Here is a 25,914-nt window from a genome sequence, read left to right on the forward strand (position 1 = left end):
AGCTCTCCTTACACTATCTGCATATCAATGGTGTTAAGCACAGGAAAAAACTAAAGGTCATCATTGTTACTTGAGGAGTGTAAGCGTGCAGGAACAAAGGAGAATCTGTCGTTGTGTGAAAGAGGATAGTAATACAACTGCATAAAGATACAAATAAAACGTTTTCTCATGATATGCCTTTCGGTTTGTAATAGGGGTGGGAATCACCAGGCTTCCCACGATATGATACTATTGCGATACTTAAGCCACGATACAATAGTATTGCGATTCTACGATATGCTAAGTATTGCGATACAATATATTGCGATATTGCAAATGACATGGGTCATATCCATGTCCGTCTTCCCTTCCTGGTGAAAAAATGTATTTGAATATGAATAGTTTATGTAATTAACCCAATTTGTGTTATTTGAACCTGAAAAGGAGATAACAACTCTTTGTTTTTGTTACTTTCATTGCAATTGTATACATGTCTTAACGTAACTCCTGTTTTATATACGACCATCTTTTAAAAAAAATTAAATAAAATGTTTATAAAATAAAAGAACGATACTTGGTATCCGTGTATTGATACAATATCGCCACGCAAAGTGTCGGGATACTATGCTGTATCGATTATTTCCCCCACCCCTAGTTTGTAATGTATTATAGGTATTGTGCGTCAGGCTAATATCATCTTACAATTTCATCTTATTGTCTTCTCTCCAAGGTGTTTTACAATTACAGGGGGGTATTTTAAAATGTTATGCTTTTTCGGGGGGTTATTTAATTTTGTAGTTCCTTTAAAAAGGCCCTATTATTCTTTTGAAGTGTGTTATATAGGAATTTGTGCATGTAAATGGGCTGCAAAGGGTAACATCCCCAAAGTTCCCTCCAGAGGGAGTTTCTCTTCAAATACCATTATATCTTTTATTGCCCTTATTTTTGGTGACAATATACTGTCCAAGAAAAGTTGAGATCGCCTAGTTTTGACCAACACTGAAGGAAGAAATTGGATGTGTTGTACCTTGAAAACACTCAGTTTTAAAGATGGGTTGCGGTTTTAACAAAAAATAAGTGCTACTTGTCAGCAGTTAAACAAGCTTTCAGAACTAAGTGAAGGAGCTGTAATGTAAGCTCCAAATATTTTCATCCATGAACTATACATCTCCTGAGCTTGGCACGCAGGAGAGGCTGTCTTCTGCTTTTTCATACGGCTGATGGGGCGGGTGTTGGATGTTTAAGTGCCTTTTGCCTTATTCATGCTGCAGGAGCGGAGACTGCAGGCGGAGAGGAACGGTGGTGCAGAATGGATTGGACATACTGTTTATAGTCACTCTCTTAGCTTTGACTAGCTGAGATGAAGCGTTGGGGAATTCCTGGGTTTGCATGCCACTTCAACATGCCTGAAAGAATTACATTACTTTGTGATCTTATATACACAACACTCATTATTCATTATGGATCAGAACAGATTTGCATCTACCTCTATTTGATATGAAACCCAATGCACTCCAAGACAAAGAATGATTAGTATAAGAGTTGTTATACCTTTAAATAACAAAGAAATTGCATTTAAGTGGCATTTTAGTATGAGCCAACCACTGCCTCACAGTAAAATGCTGTTATTGGGAAGAGTGCAGGATGTGTTCTGTAGCTTTATGGATCATTGTTGCAGTAAAATAACAGAAGGGAGTAGGGGAGAACTGAAAACCTCGGCACCTGCATGTGCTGTGAAAATCTAGTGTGAATGACAGAAAGACTGTTGCCAAGCCGTGTTAGATAAGGCTGCTATGAACTGAGTACTGAAAATTCAGCTGTTGAAGGCCATTAGTGGAGATACTGATTTAGACACAGTAGCAACTGCACCTCTGCCTATTGATCTCTTCAGGGAAGATACACCTAGCATCACTCTGGTTCCTCACAACAATAAGCAAATCGGATTTTTGATCATGGAAGACAAATTGCTCACATTTTGTTGAAAATCTTCACAAATGGACTTTTGTAAAGGGTCTTTGAGCATTACGAAAAACGCTATAAAAATCCCATTAATTATTATTATTATTATTATTAAGAATGAAATCACTACAATGAAAAAGCTTAACCTTGTGTAAACTACACTACATGACTTTACTGCTCCTGGTACTAGGATGGGTTAAAAGCAGAGAACAGATGTCACTGTGTGTGCTGTGTGTTCTGCATGTGTGACCATTAAAGAGGGTTTCATCCCTCCAATTCTATTCTATTCAATCCCCACAACTAAGCTTCCAACTTGTATCTTGTTTTTTTTTTTTAAAGTGATACAAAACTAACATTTGAAAATACTAGAAACTAAAACAAAGTCACAAGGCTGTGAGGCGAACTATTGACAACATTAAATGTTATCGACATCTGCAATCTCATGCAATCTCAGGCACCCACCTTGTGAAGACATGTGAACGCTTGAAAATTGAATGACGTATTTTATGTTGTAAGAGAGAAAAAAATAATCAAAAGCTTATGTAACCATAGACCTTTTTTTAGACACCTCAAAACCTCAACATAAGTGAACAGAAGTGCAAACATGCTAACTAATTTCTGTGGTTGAGAACTCAATGAAGTTTACAATAATTGTATCGAGTCGTCCTCCCAAATAACCACCATTTTTATAATGAGCGATAATGAAATCACCAAAAGAAAAAAAAGCGAAACCTTTAGCACATGACTTCGACATCACTACCAATTATTTTCTAACTTGTATCTTCATGTTTGGGAAGTCAAAGAAGTAATAATTGGAAATGACTATAAATCTAAAAATATTGGTGATGTTTAATGTCCCCAACACATCTGCAGTCTCATTTAGGCACCTGTTAGCAAAGGCCTTTTTGTAGAAATGTAAAGGCCTCAAAATCCAAGAGTGTGAGGTATTTTATGTCGTACACTGTATAAAAAAAACTTGAAAAACTCTTAAACACATACTTGATTTCAGGCACCTTCAAGACAAGAGAACCGGTGCAAACATGCTGACTCATTCCCTGGTTTGAGTACTCATTCTTGCAGCAATCTATCGGCTTTCTAAAATGACTCACTCAGTGTTGAATCTCTAGAGCTCTTTTTCTAGATCAGTTGTGGAAAGGCTATTTTCAATAGTCAGGCAGAATGCCAAAACCCTAACCCAACGCACAATTCCTGCAGAGCAATATTTTTCTTTTAGAGACGCCTCTGAGCAACGGACTAAATGACCAACATCTGGATGTGTGGTGCGGAGAGGCTACGCATGGTGTGAAACAGGAAGCGCTGGAACAAGCCGTGCCTGAAGACATTTAAAAAAGATGAAAAACAGGCAGTTCTAATGTTCCATGTGTGGATGTGACATCTCATTTCATTTCAAACCTTTATTTAACCAGATTGGTCCCTTGAGATCATAGACATATGTAATGAAGTTAAAAAAACTTAATGTGTAACAATTATTTTAAGGCTTCTATGTAAAAAATAACTTAAATGGAAACACATTAACATTTTATAACGGTCATTGTTTTAATGGAGATGTTATATTCTAAAGGTTAAAAATAACCGCCTATAAATGCTCATTACAAAAGAACAAACACACACTAAACTTTCAAATTCCCTTTTCAGGTACATTTTTATCTATCATTTATATCAGAACACGATGTTTCTCTAAACCCAGATAAACAGTGTTATGTCATCAGTGTTTGATGTTGCTGACGACAACAGGAACACATTGCAAGCTTCCCAGTACTCACACAGGAAGCTGTGCAGAGCAAATATTACAAAACAAACTGTTCGGTTATATACGCAGAGCAAATATGTACCACTCAACAAAAGGAGATGCACCATATCTGCAAAACCACATTTCATATTTTGATAGAGTAAATTGCTCACAGGCTTTTGTCTTCAGTATATTGTGACACCCTAAAATTAGCACACAAGGAACAAAGAAGCCCAGAATAAAGGAAAAGTTCTCAATAAAATAACAGTAAATGTATTTTATGATGAGTATCCTTTTCCTCCTGGTCTGCTGGAGTAATGTACTGACCCCTGGATACCTCCGCTCGTATTATCCTCTTTGCCACAGTGACCGATTACCCATGAAGCGCTCAACTGTGCATACAAACACCATGACTGCCAAAGAGAGACAGGCCCGGAGCCATGAGGCAAGCACATCAATGTGGCTCCATCAAATTTGTAGGCATGACATTTACAGTTTTTATATGATAACTTGTTCATGTAGGCTAAATGCAGGATAATATTTGTATACGCTATTTTTGTTGGGCTGCTGTAGTAACGTCTTCTAAAGCTGCGTTTTATTTGTTGAACTTATTTAATGTCTTAATTTGTTAAAGCAAAAACATTGTTTTTTCAAGCCCAAATATTTATATCCAAGTGCAAAAAAACAAAAAAACAATTGTAATAGAACAAATAATTGGGTAATGCAAGTAATCACCTGGGGATGTTTAATGGTGATATTCATATTATTTCACAATTCTTAACTTCAGTAGCACTACTATTTACCAAACGTTACAGTTAGATTCCTATCCATTATCTTAACATTGTTTTTGTATATACTGTATATAGCAGTCTCATTTATAAAACATTTTACTTTTAAAAAATAGCAAAACGGTATTATTTGTAATGGCTGTTTATAGATTTATTGAGTGATAGAGAGAGATATTCAAAATTATATTTGTAATAACCCTTGACTCTAATATGACAATAAAACAAAATAATAATTTTGAACCTGGCTTTAAACTTGTCATAGAACAAAAGTATTGCCTTGACAATATAGAAGATTATATGAATATGAAATACACCAAATAAATACATACTTTTCAGTTACTGATAATTTAAGGGACCAATGTAATGGCATAAAAGACTCTAAAGTAAATAATGCTAAGATAATGCTAACTTAATACTAAATACTGTTTGTTTTCCTGGAAGCTGCAAACATCTATATTTAAAGAGGATTTACAGTGATTGAACCCTGGATTGAAACCACCGAGGCTGCGTTACATAACCGCTAATGTGCCGACGCAGACGCCACCAACGACAACAACAGTTTGGCTACACAGGCTTAAAAAGGCAACTGAATGACTGCTAAACTAACCAAAGGATTTACTTGGCTTTCATCTCATTTAAACCACCGTCATTAATTAGGCTCTGGCTGCCATCCAATGTCCAAGTCCAGCCAGGAGCCTCCAAGGACTCCTTGTGGTGAAGACATCCAAGGATGCAGCACGAAGCCCCATCGCGAATAGGCACAGTTTTTGGTCAAGTTTGGCAAGGGCCGTCAAAGCAAGCTATTCTAAGGGCGGGGACGTGATTGAACCAGTCAGTGCCCGGCCAAGTTTGAGCCTGGGATGGCATCATTAAGGCGGCAGTCCACATAAAAAAACAACAGACCATAAAAAGGAACATGTTGACCACCCCACAGCGCTTGGCAAACACACCGCAGTTTGCCAAAAGAAAGTTTTCTGTTTAGAAAGTGACTGTTTGAATGCTGTGATGTGGTTAAGAAAGAAAGACAGAAAGAAAGGCAAACAGAGAGGGTGGGGGTTGCGCTGGTAATGCCAGACACTGACATGGAAGGAAAGGCCCTGTAGTGGAGGTTCACAGCGGGCTTACTCATTAGACAGCCAAGCGACCAGTTAAACACAATGCATGCTACTCAGATTTGGTGTGATATATGTCAAGCTGGATTTGGTGCAGGGCCAATATGACTGCACTGCTGGCCTGGGACAGTGATGTTCCATGAGATGAATTCAGGTCAGTCAGGCATCAGGGCACATGCCGAGTGCAAACATAGCTACCAACAGCTCACAATGGCACTGTGCATGGAGGCAGGAAGACTTGGGATATAAACCCATTTGGGAACACTTAGTTGTCAGGGTTCTTACACCTTTTCCAAAGTCAAATTCAAGCACTTTTCAAGCATTTTCAAGGTGCATTTTCAAGCTTTTCAAGCATCTTACAGCTGTTGTAAATTACATATTTATATACACATACTTATACTCAAATGATTATTTCCCTACCACACATTAAATCAGATGTTCTTTATGCTATAAAGTATAAACAACAAAATGTGTTTCGTGATAGCATTCTACATGAGGATGAAAAATTAAAGAAAAGAAAACTAAGTTTAATATTTCAAAATGTGTGACCTATCTGTACGTAGACTGGGCATTCCATATAACCTGGCTGAACCAATATAAAACAATCAGCCAAATAACTTTTCAATACATTATTGATTACTATTTTTGAGGTACTTTTAGGTTGGCAGTAAACATAAGTCAGAGGTAAATGGTGTACTTTTACTCCACTACATGTATTTAATACCTTTAGTTACTTTACAGATTCTGATGAATGATGTGAAATATAATCAAGTGTTGAATCAGACTTTAGTTCCACCTGGAGTAAATTCACAAGCTACCCTGCAGTATACAAAGTCATTACAACTAGCTGCACCTTTACCAGCTTTGAGAACACTTTAATGATCAATCATTATAAAACATATCATATATATTATTCTGAAATGGACCAATCTGCACAATGACTACTTTTACTGTCGCTACTTTAACTATATTTTGATGATAATACTTTTCTACTTTTACTTGAGGAACATTTTGAATGCAGGACTTTTACTGTAACAGAGTATTCCTACACTCTGGTACTTGAGTACAAGATCTGAGTACTTGTACTTTTACTCAAGTACAAGATCTGAGTACTTGTACTTTTACTCTAGTACAAGATCTGAGTACTTGTACTTTTACTCTAGTACAAGATCTGAGTACTTCTACTCAAGTACAAGATATGAGTACTTCTACTCAAGTACAACATCTGAGTACTTATTCCACCTCTGGTAGCGTATTAGCCTGAATTGTAGCCACAAAATCACGCAGAGCTGCATACAAATAGACTCACAATTGTAACAAGTGGAAAATAATATTTACAAATGTGTACAATGATTTGTAGGTAATGTTGACTACTCAAGACACCTGACTTATAAATCTTCAAAGGAAGACTGTGTTCATTCTACAATTACATGGGATTAAAGCTAAATGTAGTTTTACTTGTATAATACTTCAAGATGCTATATTAAAGCCTGTTTCTAAAAGTATCAACCATAGCGACGCGGTCAAATCCTCAGTTTATAATTTATAACAGCTTGTAAAGGGAAGAAGAGGCACCTCTCAATTCGCACCCTGCTCTTCCGCAGTGCCGCTCCCCCTCCCTCCGGCTGAAATTATGAAGTAAAGGCGTATAGTAATCATAGATAACACGACAGGGTCCGGGACAGTTTGTTTTCAAATAAACAAAGTATTGGCTTTCAGAATATTAAACTTGTTTCAGCAAATTCAGATGATAAATACAACTTTGACGCTTGTAACAGCATAATTACAAGCGGAGAACGGAGTAATTTAACATCAGAACAAGCATAACAACAGCCGGTGTTTCTTGTGAGTGTTTCCCCGGTACACAAACACAATAGGCCTACATACAAACGCAAAAATACACAAACACACACACTCGCGAGCTTCCCCCAGACCAGTAATACAAACGAAAATGTGTCTTCGGGAAGTTCGGGTCAATGTGACTGATTTCGATAGAGCAAGTCACATTTGGTTTAGGCACGAAACATACTACCAGTAGAAATACATTGCTTTTAAAATCGCTCTGTGTCGAATCAATAGATTATATTTCGTGACTAAAACACGAAATGCCGTGAGACTGGGTTGAATTACAACAGTGAGTGCTTCACCCTCTGAACACCACAGGATGGCGACTGTAACTCTGTAACTGTTTGTCCCCTGCAATTATTATTCTCCCTCATCGAGTTCGCTATTCAGCTTGCTAACGTTAGCTTAAACAAACGTAACATGCACGTTAGCCTAATCTAAAATGCTCGACTACGGCGTACCTTTCATGTGGCCCGTCAGCGCAGACTCTCCCATCGTTATTTTTTGCAAACTTTGCAGGAGGCTACTTGTGGGCTTGACCCTCGTCTTAGCCATGGCTTGTATTTGTCTTCTGCTAGCCAACGCTCGTTGAAACTGCAACCTCCTGGCATACTGTCATCTATCACTCTCATCAGAATGCCCAGGTCACACGTAAAACAAACACTTGCAGGTCACGCGCATAGCGCGGGAAGGCCGGAGCGGAGCTGTTTTATGTAAAAGCGAAGCAATAATAATAATAAGCACACTCCGACTTCTTTATTTTCTTTTAATCTAAAAATCGAAATAAAGCATTTACAATTTCAAGCACTTTATCCCAAATTCAAGCACCATTCCCAAAATGCAAGCACTTTTCAAACCTTGAAAACACCTCGTACAATTTCAAGCATTTTCAACACCCGTACGCACCCTGAGTTGTGTCTACTTAGCAATTTAAATAACATGTTTTTATGTGGGCTGTAGTTAACCACTTTTCTGGTTAGGTAAAACGTTTTTTTTCTTTTAATCAACTCACAGTGTGGTTTATTTCAAATTAAAAACAAGGATCCAGCAGCTTAAGGTAAGTTAGTTTTATGACTGTTTTTAATGCCACTCATAACACAATTTTACACAGATTTTTGTCAATGCAAGAGAGACTTTTTTTATTTTTTTTTATAAATATTGTCTACTTTTCTGTCTGCCCTGTATCTTATGTATTTTTGCCTTTAGTATTTATTTTATGCATTGTAAGGTGGCCTTGGGTGTCTTTAAAAAGGTACCTTAAAAAAACATGTATTATTATATAACTATTCTGCTTTTTGGGGTTTCCTCTTTCCTGTAGTGTGTTATATAGGTTTGTTGTGCATATAGATGGTCTGCAAAGGCTACAATCCCAAAGTTGCCTCCAGAGAGAGTTTCTCTGACTCCATTGGACTCCTTTGTTTACTGTGACAAAATGACATCACTATGTAACCCGCGCACTTCTATTGGCTAGCACTCCAACACATTGCTTCAGCACATGGAGTATGAGAAAAAAAAAAAGCACTTTTTGAACATTAGAGCATGTCAACATGTCACAGTAGAGGCACAAAATACAACATAAACCTGAACAATTAGCATAAGAGCCCCTTTAAAGTTCTATTTTTTAAATTGTACAATGAAACATCAGAAAAAGGGCTTAATAAAATCCTACTTCTTTTGTCTAAGCAATTACTTTTAAAGAATAGATTTCTACCAATTTGATTTATGAATGTCTTTTGAGACTTCTTAAGGATCTGCAGGAACCCTGAAAGACTAAAAGGCACACAATAATTAAATATCAACCAGCTCATCGCACAAAACTATATAGACTGACCTTTTTTGTGTGTATGCTCTGCATATAGGTTCTCCCCTTTTTAGACATGTCAACCCAACTGTAAATAAAGCATCTTGAGCTTATGGTAATGGGGGTATAAAGGTTGTCAAAGAGACAGAATACAAAAGAAACAGAGAGAGGATGGAGAATTTAAATTAGGGAGGCAAATGGAGGGCAGCACCGTAGGAGAAGCTTTGCTACTGAAAGACACCGAGGGCGGGAATTCAATCATCAAAAGGCTGAAACATTTCAGAAACTCTACCGTGATAATAATCCTGTCACACACGCGTGGAAATATTTTCCTGGCATCTCCCTAACCTCTGTCAAACCATGACAGCACAGGGGTGTTTACTACGAGCTCAGCTCCCCCCCACGCACACACACACACACACACACACACACACACACACACACACACACACACACACACACACACACACACACACACACACACACACACACACACACACACACACACACACACACACACACACACACACACACACACACACACACACACACACACACACACACACACACACACACACACACACACACACACACACACACACACACACACACACACACACACACACACACACACACACACACACACACACACACACACACACACACACACACCTGATGTGTTGATGCTGCCAATATAAAGAGAGGGCAGCATAAAGGCAGACAAACACTTACCCACAAAAACACAGGGGATCTGAATTATGATCAGTCCTCAATGATGCATTCAATGACATCTAAACAACGCATGAGTACATCTTGAAACATGATCCTTGTGACAATTGATCCTATCTTTTCAAGAACTCATCAGATGTTATTTAAAAAAAGTTGTATTACCATACGTACATTCATCTGCAAGTGCCACTGGACACTGTCATTAAGTGTCACAGTAAATGTCTCTAGGATAAAGGAAAAAGTCCCTTTTTATCACATTTGTCATTGTTGTTACAAGTTTCACAGTGAGACATATTGATGAAACAAGTATATAGTACAAACATGTAAACATCCTCTTTTTTGTCTGTAGTCATATGAGCATCTTACATGTTTGTTTTGTAGAATTTGCCTTTGGTTCTGTGACCTTTATGAGTGCATCCATTATTAACTCCACATGCTGCTTAGTGTGCACCCATGTGTTTTTGTCTGTGTTTGGACCCAGCTCTAGCTAAAGATCCCTATATTGCTCATTTTAAGGTTCATATTTGTATTTTGTGCCATTACTGTGACATATTCATGATTTAAAGTGGACCTATCATGCTATATTTGAATAATATATTGTAGGGCCATACCTATATAAAACATGTCTGTGAAGTTTCTTTTCAAAATACCAAACAGATCATGCATTTTTAGCCATGCCTCATTTCGCTCTATTTGCTCTATTCCAGCCCTGTTTTTGCAAGGGCTGATTCTGTGACGTAGCTTTAAATGACAGGTGTCATGCTTTTCCGGTTATTACCCGTCCCCTTGTGTGTTATGAAGGTTTTTATGCATGTAAACGGTGTGCAGAGTCAAAACCCTCAAAGTACACCCTGTAGCGAGTAAAACTCTAACACAGAAAATACCTCCCCAAAACGCCTCGTTGGAGATACGTCATTGTCCATTGTTTACTTCCTGGGTATCGCTACGTAGGGATACCCAGTAGCCATGCCCAGAGCTATGACGCGATACGGTCATGCGGTACCCGGAACCAAATGGACCAATCCGTGGAGCCGTTACATTAAGCCCCCGCTGATTGGTCCAAATTGACCAATCCACGGACTTCCTCACACACAGGCAGCTCTGCTGATTTCTCCTCCCTGGCTGCAGGCTGATAACAGACAGTTGGGATCGCGGCGAAATTCTCTCTGCAGACCCATTCTCACAGCGTTTATCAACCTTTTTCTTACTCAATATCAAGCCACACTTATTGTTTTTACTTCGGCTGTGAGTTTGTGTGTGCTCAGGATGAGTTTGGCTGTGTTTCGCTGTGTATCCTAAACAAGGAAACAACACCTCCACGGAGCTCAGCGCGATTCACAACGTCCCGACCAATCAGAGCACACTGTGCTCACAGGGAGGGTCGGGGCTGGAGCTATTGGAGCTACAACCAGCCGTTAAAGGCAGAGAGTGAAATTCAGTGAATACAAGTAGTTTACAGAGATGCTGTATGAGAAACCAATGTGAGTTTGGAAAATTGCACAATATAAATCTATTTTAGTATACCTCAACAATGGAATTATGATCAGTGGAAATGGCCATGACACCTCTCTGCCCCCCTCTGCAGGAGAGGGGGGCATGCTCTGATCAGCTGCTGGGCTCTCAGAAGAGGGGGAGGAAAAGAGAGGCTCAGTTTTTTATTATTATATTATTATATAGAGTCGTTATTCATTTGTTTTAAAGCTCAATAAATAACAAAGAAGACCTCTGACTTTTATATATAAAAGACATCACAAAGTGCATTTTGCATGATAGGTCCCCTTTAAAGTTTGGAGTGTGTGGGAGAGAAACTCCCTCTGGAGGGAAATGTGGGATCTTAGACTTTGCAGACCATTTACATGCACAACATCCTATATAAAACACAACAGTAAAAGGGAAAACCTTTTGTTTGACAAACAAGACTGTATAATTGGTTATGAGTCAACATCCCACCAATCAATGCTCAGTGCCACCTTCATCCTGGCATCAGCAGGCATTTTAATTGTTTTTGTGTAAAACTTAAAATAAGGCAAGAATGGAAAATCAACCATGACATACTTAAACTGGATTCATTTATTTTAAATAGGAAAATAAACTGGGCAAATGCATAAGGCCACTTCACTTATCTTCTTGCGCCCGCTATCCAAAGGCCATTTATGTAAAAACTAGGAAATATAGGGCTGTGCGATTGCTGTGCGAATATTCACAAGCAGCTTTTAGAATACATATTTCTGGACAGAGGGATTCTGTACATTTATAATGGGGGAGAACTAATCAGAGAAATTAAAGCAAATACATTAGATGAATGAGTGTGCAGACATCAACACAGATTTGCCAGTACATTTCTAAAATAGACTTACATTTTCTTCCAATGAGTACTGATATGCACTGCAAAAACAATGACAACAGTATGATATAAATTAAAGTTATACCGTATGTGTCTGGTTATTTTCAGGCTGCCTGTTGCTCGTTGCAAAACATTTAACAAATGCAGCCTGTGGATCTGAAGTGCATGTTAACATTTTGACAGTGCACGTCACTCCAATTACGGACCGCAGGCAAACACATACCTGCGTTTTTCAGAAGACTCAATAATGTGAACAAACTATTTTATTGCCAAGCACTAATTGCTAGCATATCATCCAGCTTTCTCTTCAGTGCCACCCTGGAGGGATTCTGCCCTTGCAGTTGGCATTAATGCAACATTCTTGTGTTGTTATTGCAGAAGGTCAGGTTTTGTACGGGCAATTCAGAATATGAAAAAAGCTGTTGCCTTGGAAGTTCTCTATGTGGGGGGAAAAAATGGGCATACAGTGTCGAAGCAGGAGAGCCGAGCAGCTGTGATACTCAGCTGTGAGTACAGTGGGTTTCCTTCACCCCACGGACATGATAACTAGCTGTGAGAAACAAAGAGACTGCTTTGTACTGACAAGTCGTTCTCATCCTGCTTGTTTTCCTGTCATATTTTCATTGCATGGGTCATGTGGCTATTTGTGGTCGACACAGTGAAAAGTGAAGCTGTGCCACATCAGTGTTGTAGGTAGCTGGGTCGTTTTTCCAGGATCAAAGTGTGTGGTCTTTATTTTGTTGGATCTTATGGGGGTGTCGGAGTGAGTGCTCTGTATGTTTTGTGGGATCTCTGCATGAGAGTCAATGCAGAGTTCAACACAGACTAATGAGAAACTAATGAGTGTTGCTGTAATGGTGGCTTTCAAGCTGCTACATTGGGGTTTATTTGTCTGCAGGTATTGCATAATAACCAGCCGGGGGCAACTACACTGACTACGCTGCTAAGATTATTCAGATTGTATAGAAGTCTATGAAACAATGACCCTACTGGTCACTAGGTTTATAACCTAAGTAAACAGTTTCCAAATGAGTGTATGGTCTCAATTTCTAGCATCACGTTTTCCTTAATAGATTGTTGCATAATGATTTGGTAAATTATGGTCCCATTTAGAATAAATGAGATGATAAAGCAAGGTATGTTTAGGGCCTTGTGATAACTAACAATATGTTGTCCTGTTTGGGTGTAGTTTGTGTGTTCTTCTTCTTCTAACTTTAACCTTTATCAGTGTGGTTTTGGTTCATAAAAGTTAATCAGTTACGTTTTTGGTTTTTCAGCGTTCTATTAGTTTCACCCTTTCTTGTCACTTTGAACTGCTAAAACAAAGATGGTGATGGCCAAATTGCCAAGACCTCGAAACGGTAGTCCACAAGCCAATGGGTGATGTGATAGTGACTACATACACTTATTAAATACAGTGAATGGTCTGGACCCTGCCCCGCATCATCTCTGTTTCGAACTGTCTGTCTGTGAATGGAAATGTGGGCCAGACCATTGTGTGTCTCTTTGAAGAAAGACAGCCATTGTTGAACAGGACCTAACCCCCCCTGGCTTCCTTCCTCCCTTCCCACTCTCTCATTCTCCTCTTGTCGTCTACTTCTTGTCACGGTTAAGCTGATACTCTACTGTTGGTGCTACTTCCTACTGGTTTGTTTAAAATTCATTTGCACACTGATTTGTAACAATGTTATGAAGAAAAACGGTGCTTCCTCACTGTTTGACATTTAAATAGGTGCGGCGCAAAGTGGATAAAGTATAAACTACCAGATAATGATCATTTGCTTGCAGAATAAAGAGTTATCTTAGAATCAGTTGTGACACGATGTGTCATTTCGTGTTAACATGGGATCGAGCTGATGTCTCATTCTCCCTTCACAAACTCCTGTCGACTTGTATTACATCCTGGAACTGAATAACCAACATGGTAAGAGCAGACTCTCGTCAAACAGCCTTTCAAACATAAAACCATGCTCTTTACATACATTTAAGATAAATAACTACACTTTGATTAATGCCATCTACACCACATTAATAATGAAACCCCATCTGGCAGAATTAAGTAAATTAACTTTAATTAATTTATCCCGCGCCTGACTTTGCCATATGGCACTTCCTGCCTTTATGTATGTATAATCATTATTGACTGTCTGCTTGTTTCAAATCGGATCAATTTGCACCCGACCATTGATTCTATTGGCTGCTGCTCTCCCTGAATTTCTTTAAATATTAGGTTAAATGCAGGAAACCAGTTTACTGCCTACACCAGCCAACCTGACACTTATCTCTCCAGGCGGTTGGTACATCTAAAAATGCATATATTGATTTTCTTCAGTACTAAAACGGAGTAAAAAAAAGAACATTAAGATGATATAATCAATGTATGTTAGGTGTAATTGTAGAATGATTATAAAAAGCATCAATACAAAATAACAGCAAAAAAACAGGACTAAAACTAATTATTATTATTTCAGATTTGGGGTTGATTTCAATAATGCATTGATTTAAAAACTGGATTTAAGCTTTTTTTTCTTTTTTCTCCACTGTCCTAATTGGACCCTGACATGTTAAAACTGGGGCGGTGAGGGGTGGTTTAGGTGAGCGAGACACAACAGCTCATCAAATTAGACTGTAGGGGGCAATGAGTTGAAAAATGGCACTGCTAAAGAAATACAGTCTGGGCGAGTGCACAAAAATAATAACAAAGAGTTAACTGTATGTCATGCAGCGATGGCTTCGGACTCAAGGAAAGCCGGGGTCCTGAAGCATCATGAGGGGCTTCAGATGCCCAACATCAAAGCAATGTCAAGATGAGGACAAGATGTTACATATTTCCACCTTATAATTCATTTTTTAACTACTTCATACGAGATTATGTAGTAATTTCATCTGGTTAAAAGTTATTTTTTTAAAGGGGCCCTGTTTAGCTTTTTTGGGGTTTCCCTTTCCTGTAGTGTGTCATATAGGTTTTTGTGCATGTAAATGGTCTGCAAAGGCTAAAATCCCAAAGTTCCCTCCAGAGGGAGTTTCTCTCTCACACACTCCCCCCCCCCCCCCTGCCTGAAACGCCTCCATTGTTTACTTCAGCAACATAGTGACATCACTATGTAACAGTCACACATTTATTGGCTAGTGCTCCAACACATTGTGCGTCATAGGCTAATAGGTGTGACATCTGTTAGCGGTTGACCAATCAAAACAGTGAGTGAAAAGAGGTGCTGCAGCACAGACAGAATGAGAAAATTAAGAACTTTTTGAACATTAAAGCATAGAAACATGTCACAGTAGAATGACAAAATACAAATATGGACCTGAAAATGTGTATAATATATGTCTTTAGATGACTGAATCTGATTCAACCTACATAGTTCTAGGTCTGTGTCAAGTTTTGTCGTTTGTATCAAGAGGGCAAAGTGCAACTACATTAGAAAAACATTTAATAAACGCAATTTTAATGTCTGAGGTGAGGAAAAGTGTACTCACACTCCTTCATCATGCCAATGTCGACGCAGCGTTTGAGGCGGCAGGCCTGGCAGTGACGTCGGTTGTCCTTAGTGATGGTGCAGGTCCCGTTGAATGGACAGGTGAAGGAGGCTTTACGCTTCATGCTGCGCCTATAGGAGAGAGAATCCATAACTCATTCAGCAAGCTTTATTCTCTATATAACTATTCTATTCTATATAACACTCAGAGAACACAGAAAGCAACAAAGGACTCTCCTCTCAGGGACGTAGCACCCACCTGAAGAATCCCTTGCAGCCCTCACACGTCATGGCGTTGAAGTGGAAGCCAGTGGCCTTGTCGCCACACACGCCGCAGATCCGCGGGGCGTTGCGGTCGAACTCGTCCGGTCCGACCACCGACGTCGTCACCGTCATGGGCTCCATCACTGCAGAGAAAGAAAGAAAAGAGAGGAGACATCAGAGCCCGTTGACACTCCCGCCTTGCTCCTTTAGCAGAAAGCACATTCCTCATCTTTTATATTTTATCGTTCCGCATCAATGATTTTCACCAACCTCGCCCCAAAGCTTCAAAATCAGTTCTGCTCGTGTGTTGTGTGGGAGTTTTTGACGGGGAGGTGTGTGTTTTCTCTCTTCTTATACAAACAGGTGTCAGGCTATTAGCATATTCAGCATTGACAGCCACACTCTCGCAGCTATTGGCTAAATGACTCGGTGCACACACACACACACACAAATGCGCCAAACCTGATGTATTAATGATGGGGAAATTACACTGGTAATGGGAATGATAATGGTAGATGGAGCTTTTTCTGCCAAAGGCTGAGAAATTACTTTTAGGTTTAATACTGCCAAGTTGAGATTTGTCGTTTTTTTCCACACTCACACCATCTGGCTGTCCCTTATGAAATAAACAGCAGTAGGGTAACACACACCGATTGCAAGCAAACTCATCCATATCAATGTGTACAGAAAGATCCTCCAAAGTCAGATTGGAGTGATGATGTTGCTCCGGTCCAGGTTAGCCGCTCAGCATAAGTTACCATGGAGATCTAGCTCGCTAAGAAGAAAACCAGCGTCGTAGGACCGGAAACCCAGAGTTTTCCCTGAAGTTAGCTCGCTAAGCGAAAAACCGGGTTCGTCGTACAGGCCTCTGGGCTAGACAAACAATACAGAGATATGCTATGTGTGAGAGAGGGAGAGGTCATGTGAGGAGAAGACAAAGAGGGGAGGTGGTGCATAAAACAAACTTGGGCCCGGTCACGTGACTGCAGAATATATCCTGAGGGGGGGTGGGGGTGCAATGAAGTAGCACTCAGGATGGTGTCAAACAAGGACAAAGAGAAAGGAGGGAATGTCGCGGCGGAGTGTCGGATGGCGGGAGAGAAATAATGAAAGAGGAGAGGGATGGAAGGCAAACACAAGCTGAGTCCATTAGCTCTCATTACATGTTGGCTAGCGGAAGCTTCAGCACCAGTGAGCCATGAGCCATGAGCTGCTGGCTGTGAAGCATCAGTCCCATTACCCAGAATGCCCTGCATAGAGAGCCAGACACGCACTAACACACACACTTCAATGCAGGTGGAGTATCCCATTAATGCATCTTGACCACATTTGCTCTGGTTTTTTGTGTGTGTAATGGTGTGCAGATGGTTCACATGAACATTAGGGCTAGAAAATGAATTCAAATTTAATCGCAATATATGGATTATGGGAAGTATATAAATCGTATTAGGTTGACTTTATAAAACACATTTGTTTAGTACAGATCCGCTTAAAAAAAGAAGACGAAAATAATAAATCACACCACGATGAAATGTGTCTTACAATGATAAAAGGAATAACGATGCAAAAATTATAACGCCCTCCAATAATGTGAATCATTTCTCAATTGCAATTTTCGTCTAAATAAAAGTGAAAAGATTAAAAATGTTCCCCAATCATGTGTTCCTAATGCAAAGAAAGAGGGCTTGTCTCATTCACAAAACAAAAGAGTGATTTTGTGTCAGAGTGCGAGTTGAGGAGCGCGTTGACAGACAACAACAAGACACACACCATTAATCATCGTGTCACAAAAACAAGTGAATAATGAAAAAGATGTTGAGGGGGAAATTGAGAGGCGACGTGTCGAACATCCAAACAAATCTGCAAAAACAATTCCATTAGTGACGCTAATTAACAGCATTCTGTAATTAATGTCTGGTGTTATTTGTCCTCTAATCACTCCATTTATCTCACTTGTTTCTCATTTGTAACACTGCCTTGGTAATTAGCATGTTCATGTATTCATAGTCAGCATGATCAGTTGGAAGAGAATAGGTGTCAGACTTTAGCTGCAAAGTAATTCAATCTCTGTCTACCAAAACAATCCGTGTTGTTTTTACTCATGAGAACACTAGTTTTTATATCTGCCAATCAACATATCTCTACTGCAATCAGGATAATCTTCATTTGTGGCACTGCCACTTTTCTAATGTATTTTACTGTATTATACTGAATTGTGTTGTACTGTTGTGTTTGTTGAAGCATTGTGTAGACAACATTAGTCCATTAATGTTGCAAAAACCTTCCTATAGGGACTACAGATTAACCTTATTAGCTATTGGCTTATTTACAACGAGGGTGATCTTCATCACTATCATCACCATTTTTCTCTTTTAGAGGCAGCAGTCTGTGAAAAACTCATGAGTTTTTAATTTCACAAAAAGAGAAGAGATGTTTGTTATTTAATTGTCGTATGTAAAATGCTTTATAAAGAATGTTGAGAGAGAAAGAGGAATGAAAATACAGATGGAGCGTCTTATTTTGGACAGTTTGAAACGCGAGGGTCGTGATTGGCTCGTGCACATTCCGTGATCGGCCCGAGATCGGCCCATGAAGAAGAGCCGGCCCCCAGTCTGACTTGATACCGCCCCCGTGATAAATAAATGTAATTATTGTGAAGCCAGCTGCAATGGATCATTGATCCACCAGGGGGTGCAGTGGGGTTCCACACTGGAGTCATGTGAAATCAACTTCTTTGTTGTTAAGATCCATATGTCACGGATAGGATCATAGTCTGTGCTAAATAATACATGTAATCATTTACAAAACATCACCATGTTGTTATTTAACAAAATAATGTTGTTTAGTCGAAAAAAACGAACGAGCCGGCTCTCCCGATTTTTAATCCTAATTTAATCATCATCATTGATGTTTATGTTCGCCGAATTGACATGAAATCACTGACAAATATGAATATTCTGTATTCAACTTCATTGAAACGATCAGGATGGGTGTTATTTTTCCCCACAATGACCAAGTCGCTGCAAATTATCCCGTTTATTACATGGCCACATTCTCAACAAAGTAACGTAACGAAACATTCTGTATTCCTTGCTTACTTCCTTAAACCTTTTCTCCTCCTTATCTCTTTCATGACTTTTTATTTAATGCTTTATAACAGCTGGAATAGTTCGTTTAGAACAGGCACCTCACTCGCAATCTGCTCCTCCGCAACGCCTCCCACCTACCTCCGGCTGAAATTATGAATGTACAGTAAGGCATAGTAATCATAGATAACACGGCAGGGGCCGTTACAGTTTGTTTTCATCTGATTTCAAATATTTCAAATGTCTGAAGTTAATAAATACATTCTCAGTGTTCAAGTCAATAATAGTCATATAAGAAAAGTACTGATCTAATAACAGAGATTTTATAAGGACTTTTCAATGTTCGACATCGCTCATGTGAAATCAACTTCGATACAGTAAACTGGATGTTGTGGTGCCGAGAGACGGGAGTCGGAGGCGGGGTATCAAAAGTACAAGCTAAACTTTTATTTAGCATCTGAACACACTTGTAAACAACTTCATGCCCGGGAAGCGAAGACCGGCGGAAACAGCTGGTCTGGTTCACTAAAATGTCCGTGCGGAACAATACCCCAACTCATAGATCCGTGGGTGAATAATGTCAATCACCACAATGTACAGTATGTCTGGTACTAATGTGTAGGTTACTCTGAGTAACAAGCTTACAGTTAGTGAAGTAACACTTTTTTTTTGTGAGTCACGACCTGACTGTTTCATTCTAACATAACGGCCGCTCCAAATATGACTGTTTCCACTCGGACTTCAATACAGCAACACCATTGTTTGGTTTCCATGGTAGCGTGTCTCTTTAGTAGCGTGCACTCCTTTCCTGTAAATTACAGGTCCAGCCAGGCAAAACAGTAATATGAAATATGAACGTTAGTTTTTAACTGAAATGATCAAATAAAGTCAAAATGTCACAGTGTTTACAAACATTGACCATACCGTTCACCAGCCCCCACCCATATGTTGAATATAGCCTACTCTTTGTTTAAAACTAATTGGCCATCGGAATGTGTGTGTGTCCCAACCCCCCCCCCCCCCCCCGTGATATCTCTTCTCCAGCAGTCTGTAGGTTTGTGTTCGCATATTTATGCTGTCGCAGTTCCTGTTCTTTCTATCGCGCATTGCCGGTATGAAAGGGTCTGTGCCGGAAATATCAAGATAACACGGCAGGGTCCGTTACAGTTTATTTTCATCTGATTTCAAATAAACAAAGTCTTGGCTTTCAGAATATTAAACTTGTTTCGGCAAATTTAGATGATAAATACAACTATGAAGCTTGTAACGGCATAATTACTTAAGCGGAGAACGGAGTAATGTAACGTTACAGCAGGCATAACAACAGCCGGTGTTTATTTTATTATTATATATAGTCGTTATTCATTTGTTTTAAAGCTCAATAAGGAAGATTTAAACTTTCACACACGTTGACCGGCGAAAAACCGGTTCACCTACCCCCCTCTGAGTGAATACCTTCACATCTTGTCACAAACTTTTTGGAAGAAAAGACTGACCCAAGATATCTTGGTTTGATTTGGAGAAGGCTTTTAAAGCCTATTGTATACTAACTCTTCCCGTCAAGAATATGAATAGAACTTAGATAGATCACTTCTGCGAATGAATAGCTAAAAATATGTATTTCTTAATAAACTAAATAGGCCACCATTGGTAGCAGTTCTCATTATATACTTCTCAGTAACTGCTCCCCTTAAATTAAATGTATTCTGTAGATTTTGGGGATTCATTAATGCATTTATTGCCATCACCATGCTTTTTCAAGACTCTTTTAAATTCTATCATTTTATAAGGACTTTTCAATGTTCGACATCGCGTGAAACAGAGGATTAATTTCGACATTCTGTATTCCTTGCTTACTTCCTTAAACCTTTTCTCCTCCTTATCTCTTTCATGACTTTTTTTTTAATGCCGGTGTTTATTTTATTATTATATATATAGTCGTTATTCATTTGTTTTAAAGCTCAATAAGGAAGATTTAAACTTTCACACACGTTGACCGGCGAAAAACTCTGCCCGGTTCCTTCGGCCCCCACCACGTTGAATAAACAGAAGGCTGCTTTTGTGGAGGAAGTACTGTATGTTGATTTTTGACATGTAAATGGATACCTACCCCCCTCTGAGTGAATACCTGTTGTACCTGTCCGGGGCTAAGCCCATAGGACGATGCTCTGATGTCATCACCCTCGCACATTTGTCATATGTTTACAAAAAACGATGTTAACACTTTCTCGTTCTTAATATATGCTATATTTAGGGGTCGATATGTGTTGAATTTACTTTAAAATAGCAGATCACTGTGATTCGGCTTAGTGAACGTGTGTCTCTTCTCCGCGGCTCCTCCGTGCAGAGAGGCCCCCCCCCGTTGACAATTCACGAGCGTCTAACTCTCTCGCCCCTCCCCCGTCGCACCTTCTAACAGAACCCCCCCACATATCAAATCCCAATTTAACTGCTCTGGAGCAGAAATGAAAGAGTTTTAAAAATGTTTACGTTTTGGTAAGTTTTTAGGGAAATGTTGTAATATTGTTGGCCTTAGGTGGGAGCAGAATTTCTGTATTTCTACTCACATTGTCTGAATAAATATATTGAACAACTAAGGGTTCATTTGCAGGATTGATTGCTTACTTAGCCCTATATCAGTATATAGCATGAATAATAATCACACATCACTCATATTTGTTATGGATAATCATTTATCATTTATTAAATAGTAAGTTGCTTTGGATAAAAGCGTCAGCTAAATGCAATTTATGAAAGCCTCACTCAGGATTTTTTTAACAAGTGTTTTTATTGCTCTTGGGGCATTAAAAACAAGATTTTAACTTTAGTTTTTTATATAATATCTGCATTTTCTCTTGTGAAAAACTAAGTCTTAGTTTGGCCATAGTTATTTAATATATAGCGCCATCTCCTGGTTAAATCCTGAAATTGAAAATCTGGCAACGCCCTCTTGGAAAATAGTGGGAGGGCTTAACATTCCCAGATACTGGTCTTTGGCAGGTCTTAGGCAGGTAACTGGCTGGTAGTAGGCAGGAAGCTGTATGCTGGCGTCCGAAATAAGATGCCCCATCTGTAAAGTGTATGCAATACAGATAAGAAGAAATTGCCTAGTTAATGGTTATAATTAACATTTTGATTATTTTGTGTAAGATTTTTAGCGATATAACAGTAATACACTATTAACATAGATGAAATGATACATTTTTTCAGGAGATGCAACTAGAGAAAAATGGGCGCCAATTACAAAGATTGGCATCAATGCTTCACTAATCAAATGTTGTGCATCACTTGTTCAATTTAAATGTTTATTTGGATGCTTGGGTACCAGACCAGTTAATATGACATGCAAGCCAACAGGACAAATTGCAGTGAGAAGAACAAGACAAGCAATTTTGCCTAACAAAACAGGCCTCAGACGTTTATAATGGATTCTTCACAGATCCATTTTCATTCACAATGCATGAGTAGACACCGGAAAAACGATTTACTAAGCAAGTTACACGTCTAAGGTCATGTCTGTGTGTGTGGAAGGCAAGGCAAGGCAAGTTTATTTATATAGCACCTTTCAACACAAGGCAATTCAAAGTGCTTTACAAAAATGGAAGACATTATGAAAATGGCATTTAAAATCAGTCATTAAAAAGAAAAGATAATAAAATAAACATTAAAAGAAAAAATACATGGATAAAAGTTCAAAGTTACAGTGCAGTTTAAGATGTGAATAGTTCAATTAAAAGCAGCGGCAAAAAGAAAAGTCTTCAGCCTGGATTTAAAAGTAGTAAGAGTTGCAGCGGACCTGCAGGTTTCTGGGAGTTTGTTCCAGATATTTGGAGCATAATAACTGAATGCTGCTTCTCCATGTTTAGTTCTGACTCTGGGGACAGAAAGCTGACCAGTCCCTGAAGACCTGAGAGATCTGGATGGTTCATAATTTAGCAGTAGGTCAGACATGTATTTTGGGCCTAAACCATTCAAAGCTTTATAAACCAGCAGCAGTATTTTGAAATCTATTCTTTGACACACAGGAAGCCAGTGTAAGGACTTCAGAACAGGAGTGATGTGATCCACTTTCTTAGTGTTAGTGAGGACTCGAGCAGCGGCGTTCTGAATGAGCTGCAGCTTTCTAATAGATTTTTTAGTGAGACCTGTAAAGACACCATTACAGTAGTCGAGTCGACTGAAGATAAAAGCATGGACAAGTTTTTCCAAATCCTGCTGTGACATTAGTCTTTTAATCCTAGATATGTTCTTTAGGTGATAGTAGGCTGATTTAGTAACTGTTTTAATGTGACTGTTGAAACTCAGGTCAGAGTCCATGACTACACCTAGATTTCTGGCTTTATCTGTTGTTTTGAACATTGCAGACTGAAGCTCAGCGCTAACCTTTATACGTTCTGCCTTGGCTCCAAAAACCATTACCTCAGTTTTATCTTTGTTTAATTGGAGAAAGTTCTGACACATCCAGTCATTGATTTGTTCAATGCACTTACTCAGTGTTTGAATTGGAGCATAATCTCCTGGTGAAATTGTTACGTAAATTTGTGTGTCATCCGCATAGCTATGGTAACTTATTTTGTTGTTTTTCATTATCTGAGCCAGTGGTAGCATGTAGATGTTAAAGAGAAGAGGCCCCAAGATGGAGCCTTGAGGTACCCCACATGTCATATTTGTCAACTCAGATGTGTATTTACCTATAGAAACAAAGTTTTTTCTGTCCTTTAAGTAGGACTCAAACCAATTTAGAACTGTTGCCGAAAGTCCCACCCAGTTTTCTAGTCGGTCTAGTAATATGTTGTGGTCAACAGTGTCAAACGCAGCACCGAGATCTAATAATACTAACACTGAAGTTCTGCCACTGTCTGTGTTTAAGTGGATGTCATTGAAGACCTTTACAAGAGCAGTCTCAGTGCTGTGGTTTGGACGAAATCCTGACTGGAACACATCCAAACAGTTATTTAAATGCAAGAAGTTACTCAACTGTTGAAATACAACTTTTTCAATGATTTTACCTAGAAATGGCAGGTTTGATATTGGCCTGTAATTGTTCATTACTGAAGCATCTAGATTATTCTTTTTTAAGAGCGGTTTAATGACTGCAGTTTTCAGGGCCTCTGGAAAAATACCTGAGTGAAGAGATGTGTTTACTTCCATGTGTTTGGAAGACACCAAGATATTCTTTAAGCACATACACAAGTTCATATTGATTGTAGTATTACTAATACATTTTCCCTCTTGGCATAAACCAGTGTTTCTCAAAGTGGGGGGCGCAGAGGCATGACAGGGGGGGCGCGAGATACCAGGAGGAAAAATGGATATGAAAAAAATAAAAAATAAATCATAATTTAGAAAATTATTGATTCGAAAATAATATGATACAGTACAGTACAAGTACGTCTGGGTGGGTCTCTGTGTTTCATTCAAGCTCGGCTCTGTGTGTGTGTGGAACGAGCCATTTTGTGTGCGAGCGAGAGAGAGAGAGAGAGCGCACCGGTACCGGAGATCGTTGTTGTTAGCTTCTGGTGCTAGCGAGCTACGCTAACGGATATAAGGAGCTTTTTCAACAACAAGGTGGATGAGAGTCCTCTCCTGTCAGACTGAGAGGCTCAGTGAACTAAAGGACTCTCTGGGTGTTTAGATAGTTAACTTTAGTCTAAGTTATCTTAGTGGGTCTTAAACGTTTTGGTCACGATTAATGTAATCAATTATTTCCGAGGCACACGTTTATATGATCATTATAGTTATAAAACAATAAGAGAATAAATGAAAAACATGTATGAAATACTATATGACAGAAAAAAAAGAATAAAGTTTAAAAGGGTGATTTGTAAAATATCCATAAAGAAAAAGTAAATCTGTTTACAGTTCTGTTTCATATGAGTGTTGAGAGATGTATCCATAGATCTCTTCATTTTGCTCTCAAAGTGCACCAGATTGATGCATTTAACTTCAATATTTAAAAAAAAATCTTCCCGGGGGAACATCCCCCTATGTGAGGTCCACACACCACTTATAAAAATAGCACTTTACCCCTGCTTACACCTATATGCCGTGAGCTGATTATCGAGCCTTCATTGTAACTGTCACACTGTGTATTTGCGTGGGCAGTGTTGCAGTAGAAAATTCCACTGGCGCCCGGTACCTTAATGGGAAACCCTAAATGTTTGAGCACCCTCTATGAAACGTCAAACTCCCCCACAGCACCCCCAAAATAAATCTCTGGTGCTGCCACTGAGCCTGCAACCCCGATTTGAAGAAATGTGCAGTGCAAAACAGGCTCTAATGCTGTGATAAGACACACTTTTTTGCCAAATATCAGTATTTTCTTTCTTTTCATTTTTTTGCACAGATTGCAAAGTGGCAAAGTATTATCATTTATTGTTCTAGCAAAGGGATTGCACAATTGTATTATGTATTTATTTTTTTGACCACACAGACTAATGGAGCATTGTTTTATTATCACTGTTCTATTCTTTTGAAAGAAATGCTCACGTTCATATTGATGTATTTTAATAAATTTTAACTTGGCCCATTACGTGATTATTTGTGTTGGGGGGGGCCCCGACTTTTTTTTTTCTCCAATCAGAAAAAGTTTGAGAACCACTGGCATAAACAAAGCACAATCAGGAAGAGTTGGCAAGCATAATAGAAAGTAATAAAATACATTATTTTCTTGTTTATGCAAGCTTGCTTCATGGTTTGCAAAGAATAAACAAACAACGTTTATTCTAGTCAAGTATACCTGTAAGCACATAGTTGTAATAGTAGTCTGATTTAGTGA

The 25,914-nt window shown here is 38.9% G+C and overlaps 1 protein-coding gene across 1 annotated transcript in view; it reads right to left on the reverse strand.

Moving 5' to 3' along the window:
- The window catches only part of LOC117494547 (vitamin D3 receptor A), a 91,925-nt gene that overhangs the window by 18,968 nt on the left and 47,043 nt on the right, over positions 1-25,914 (reverse strand). The window contains exons 3-4 of the mRNA XM_034145519.1: positions 16,046-16,193; positions 15,788-15,918 (exon numbers count right to left, since the gene is read on the reverse strand). Coding sequence (XP_034001410.1) covers positions 15,788-15,918; positions 16,046-16,191 — 277 coding nt within the window. The 5' untranslated portion in view covers positions 16,192-16,193. The remainder of the gene's footprint in view (positions 1-15,787; positions 15,919-16,045; positions 16,194-25,914) is intronic.

The sequence above is a fragment of the Trematomus bernacchii genome, unplaced genomic scaffold, assembly GCF_902827165.1.
Source record: "Trematomus bernacchii unplaced genomic scaffold, fTreBer1.1, whole genome shotgun sequence".
NCBI lineage: Eukaryota > Metazoa > Chordata > Actinopteri > Perciformes > Nototheniidae > Trematomus > Trematomus bernacchii.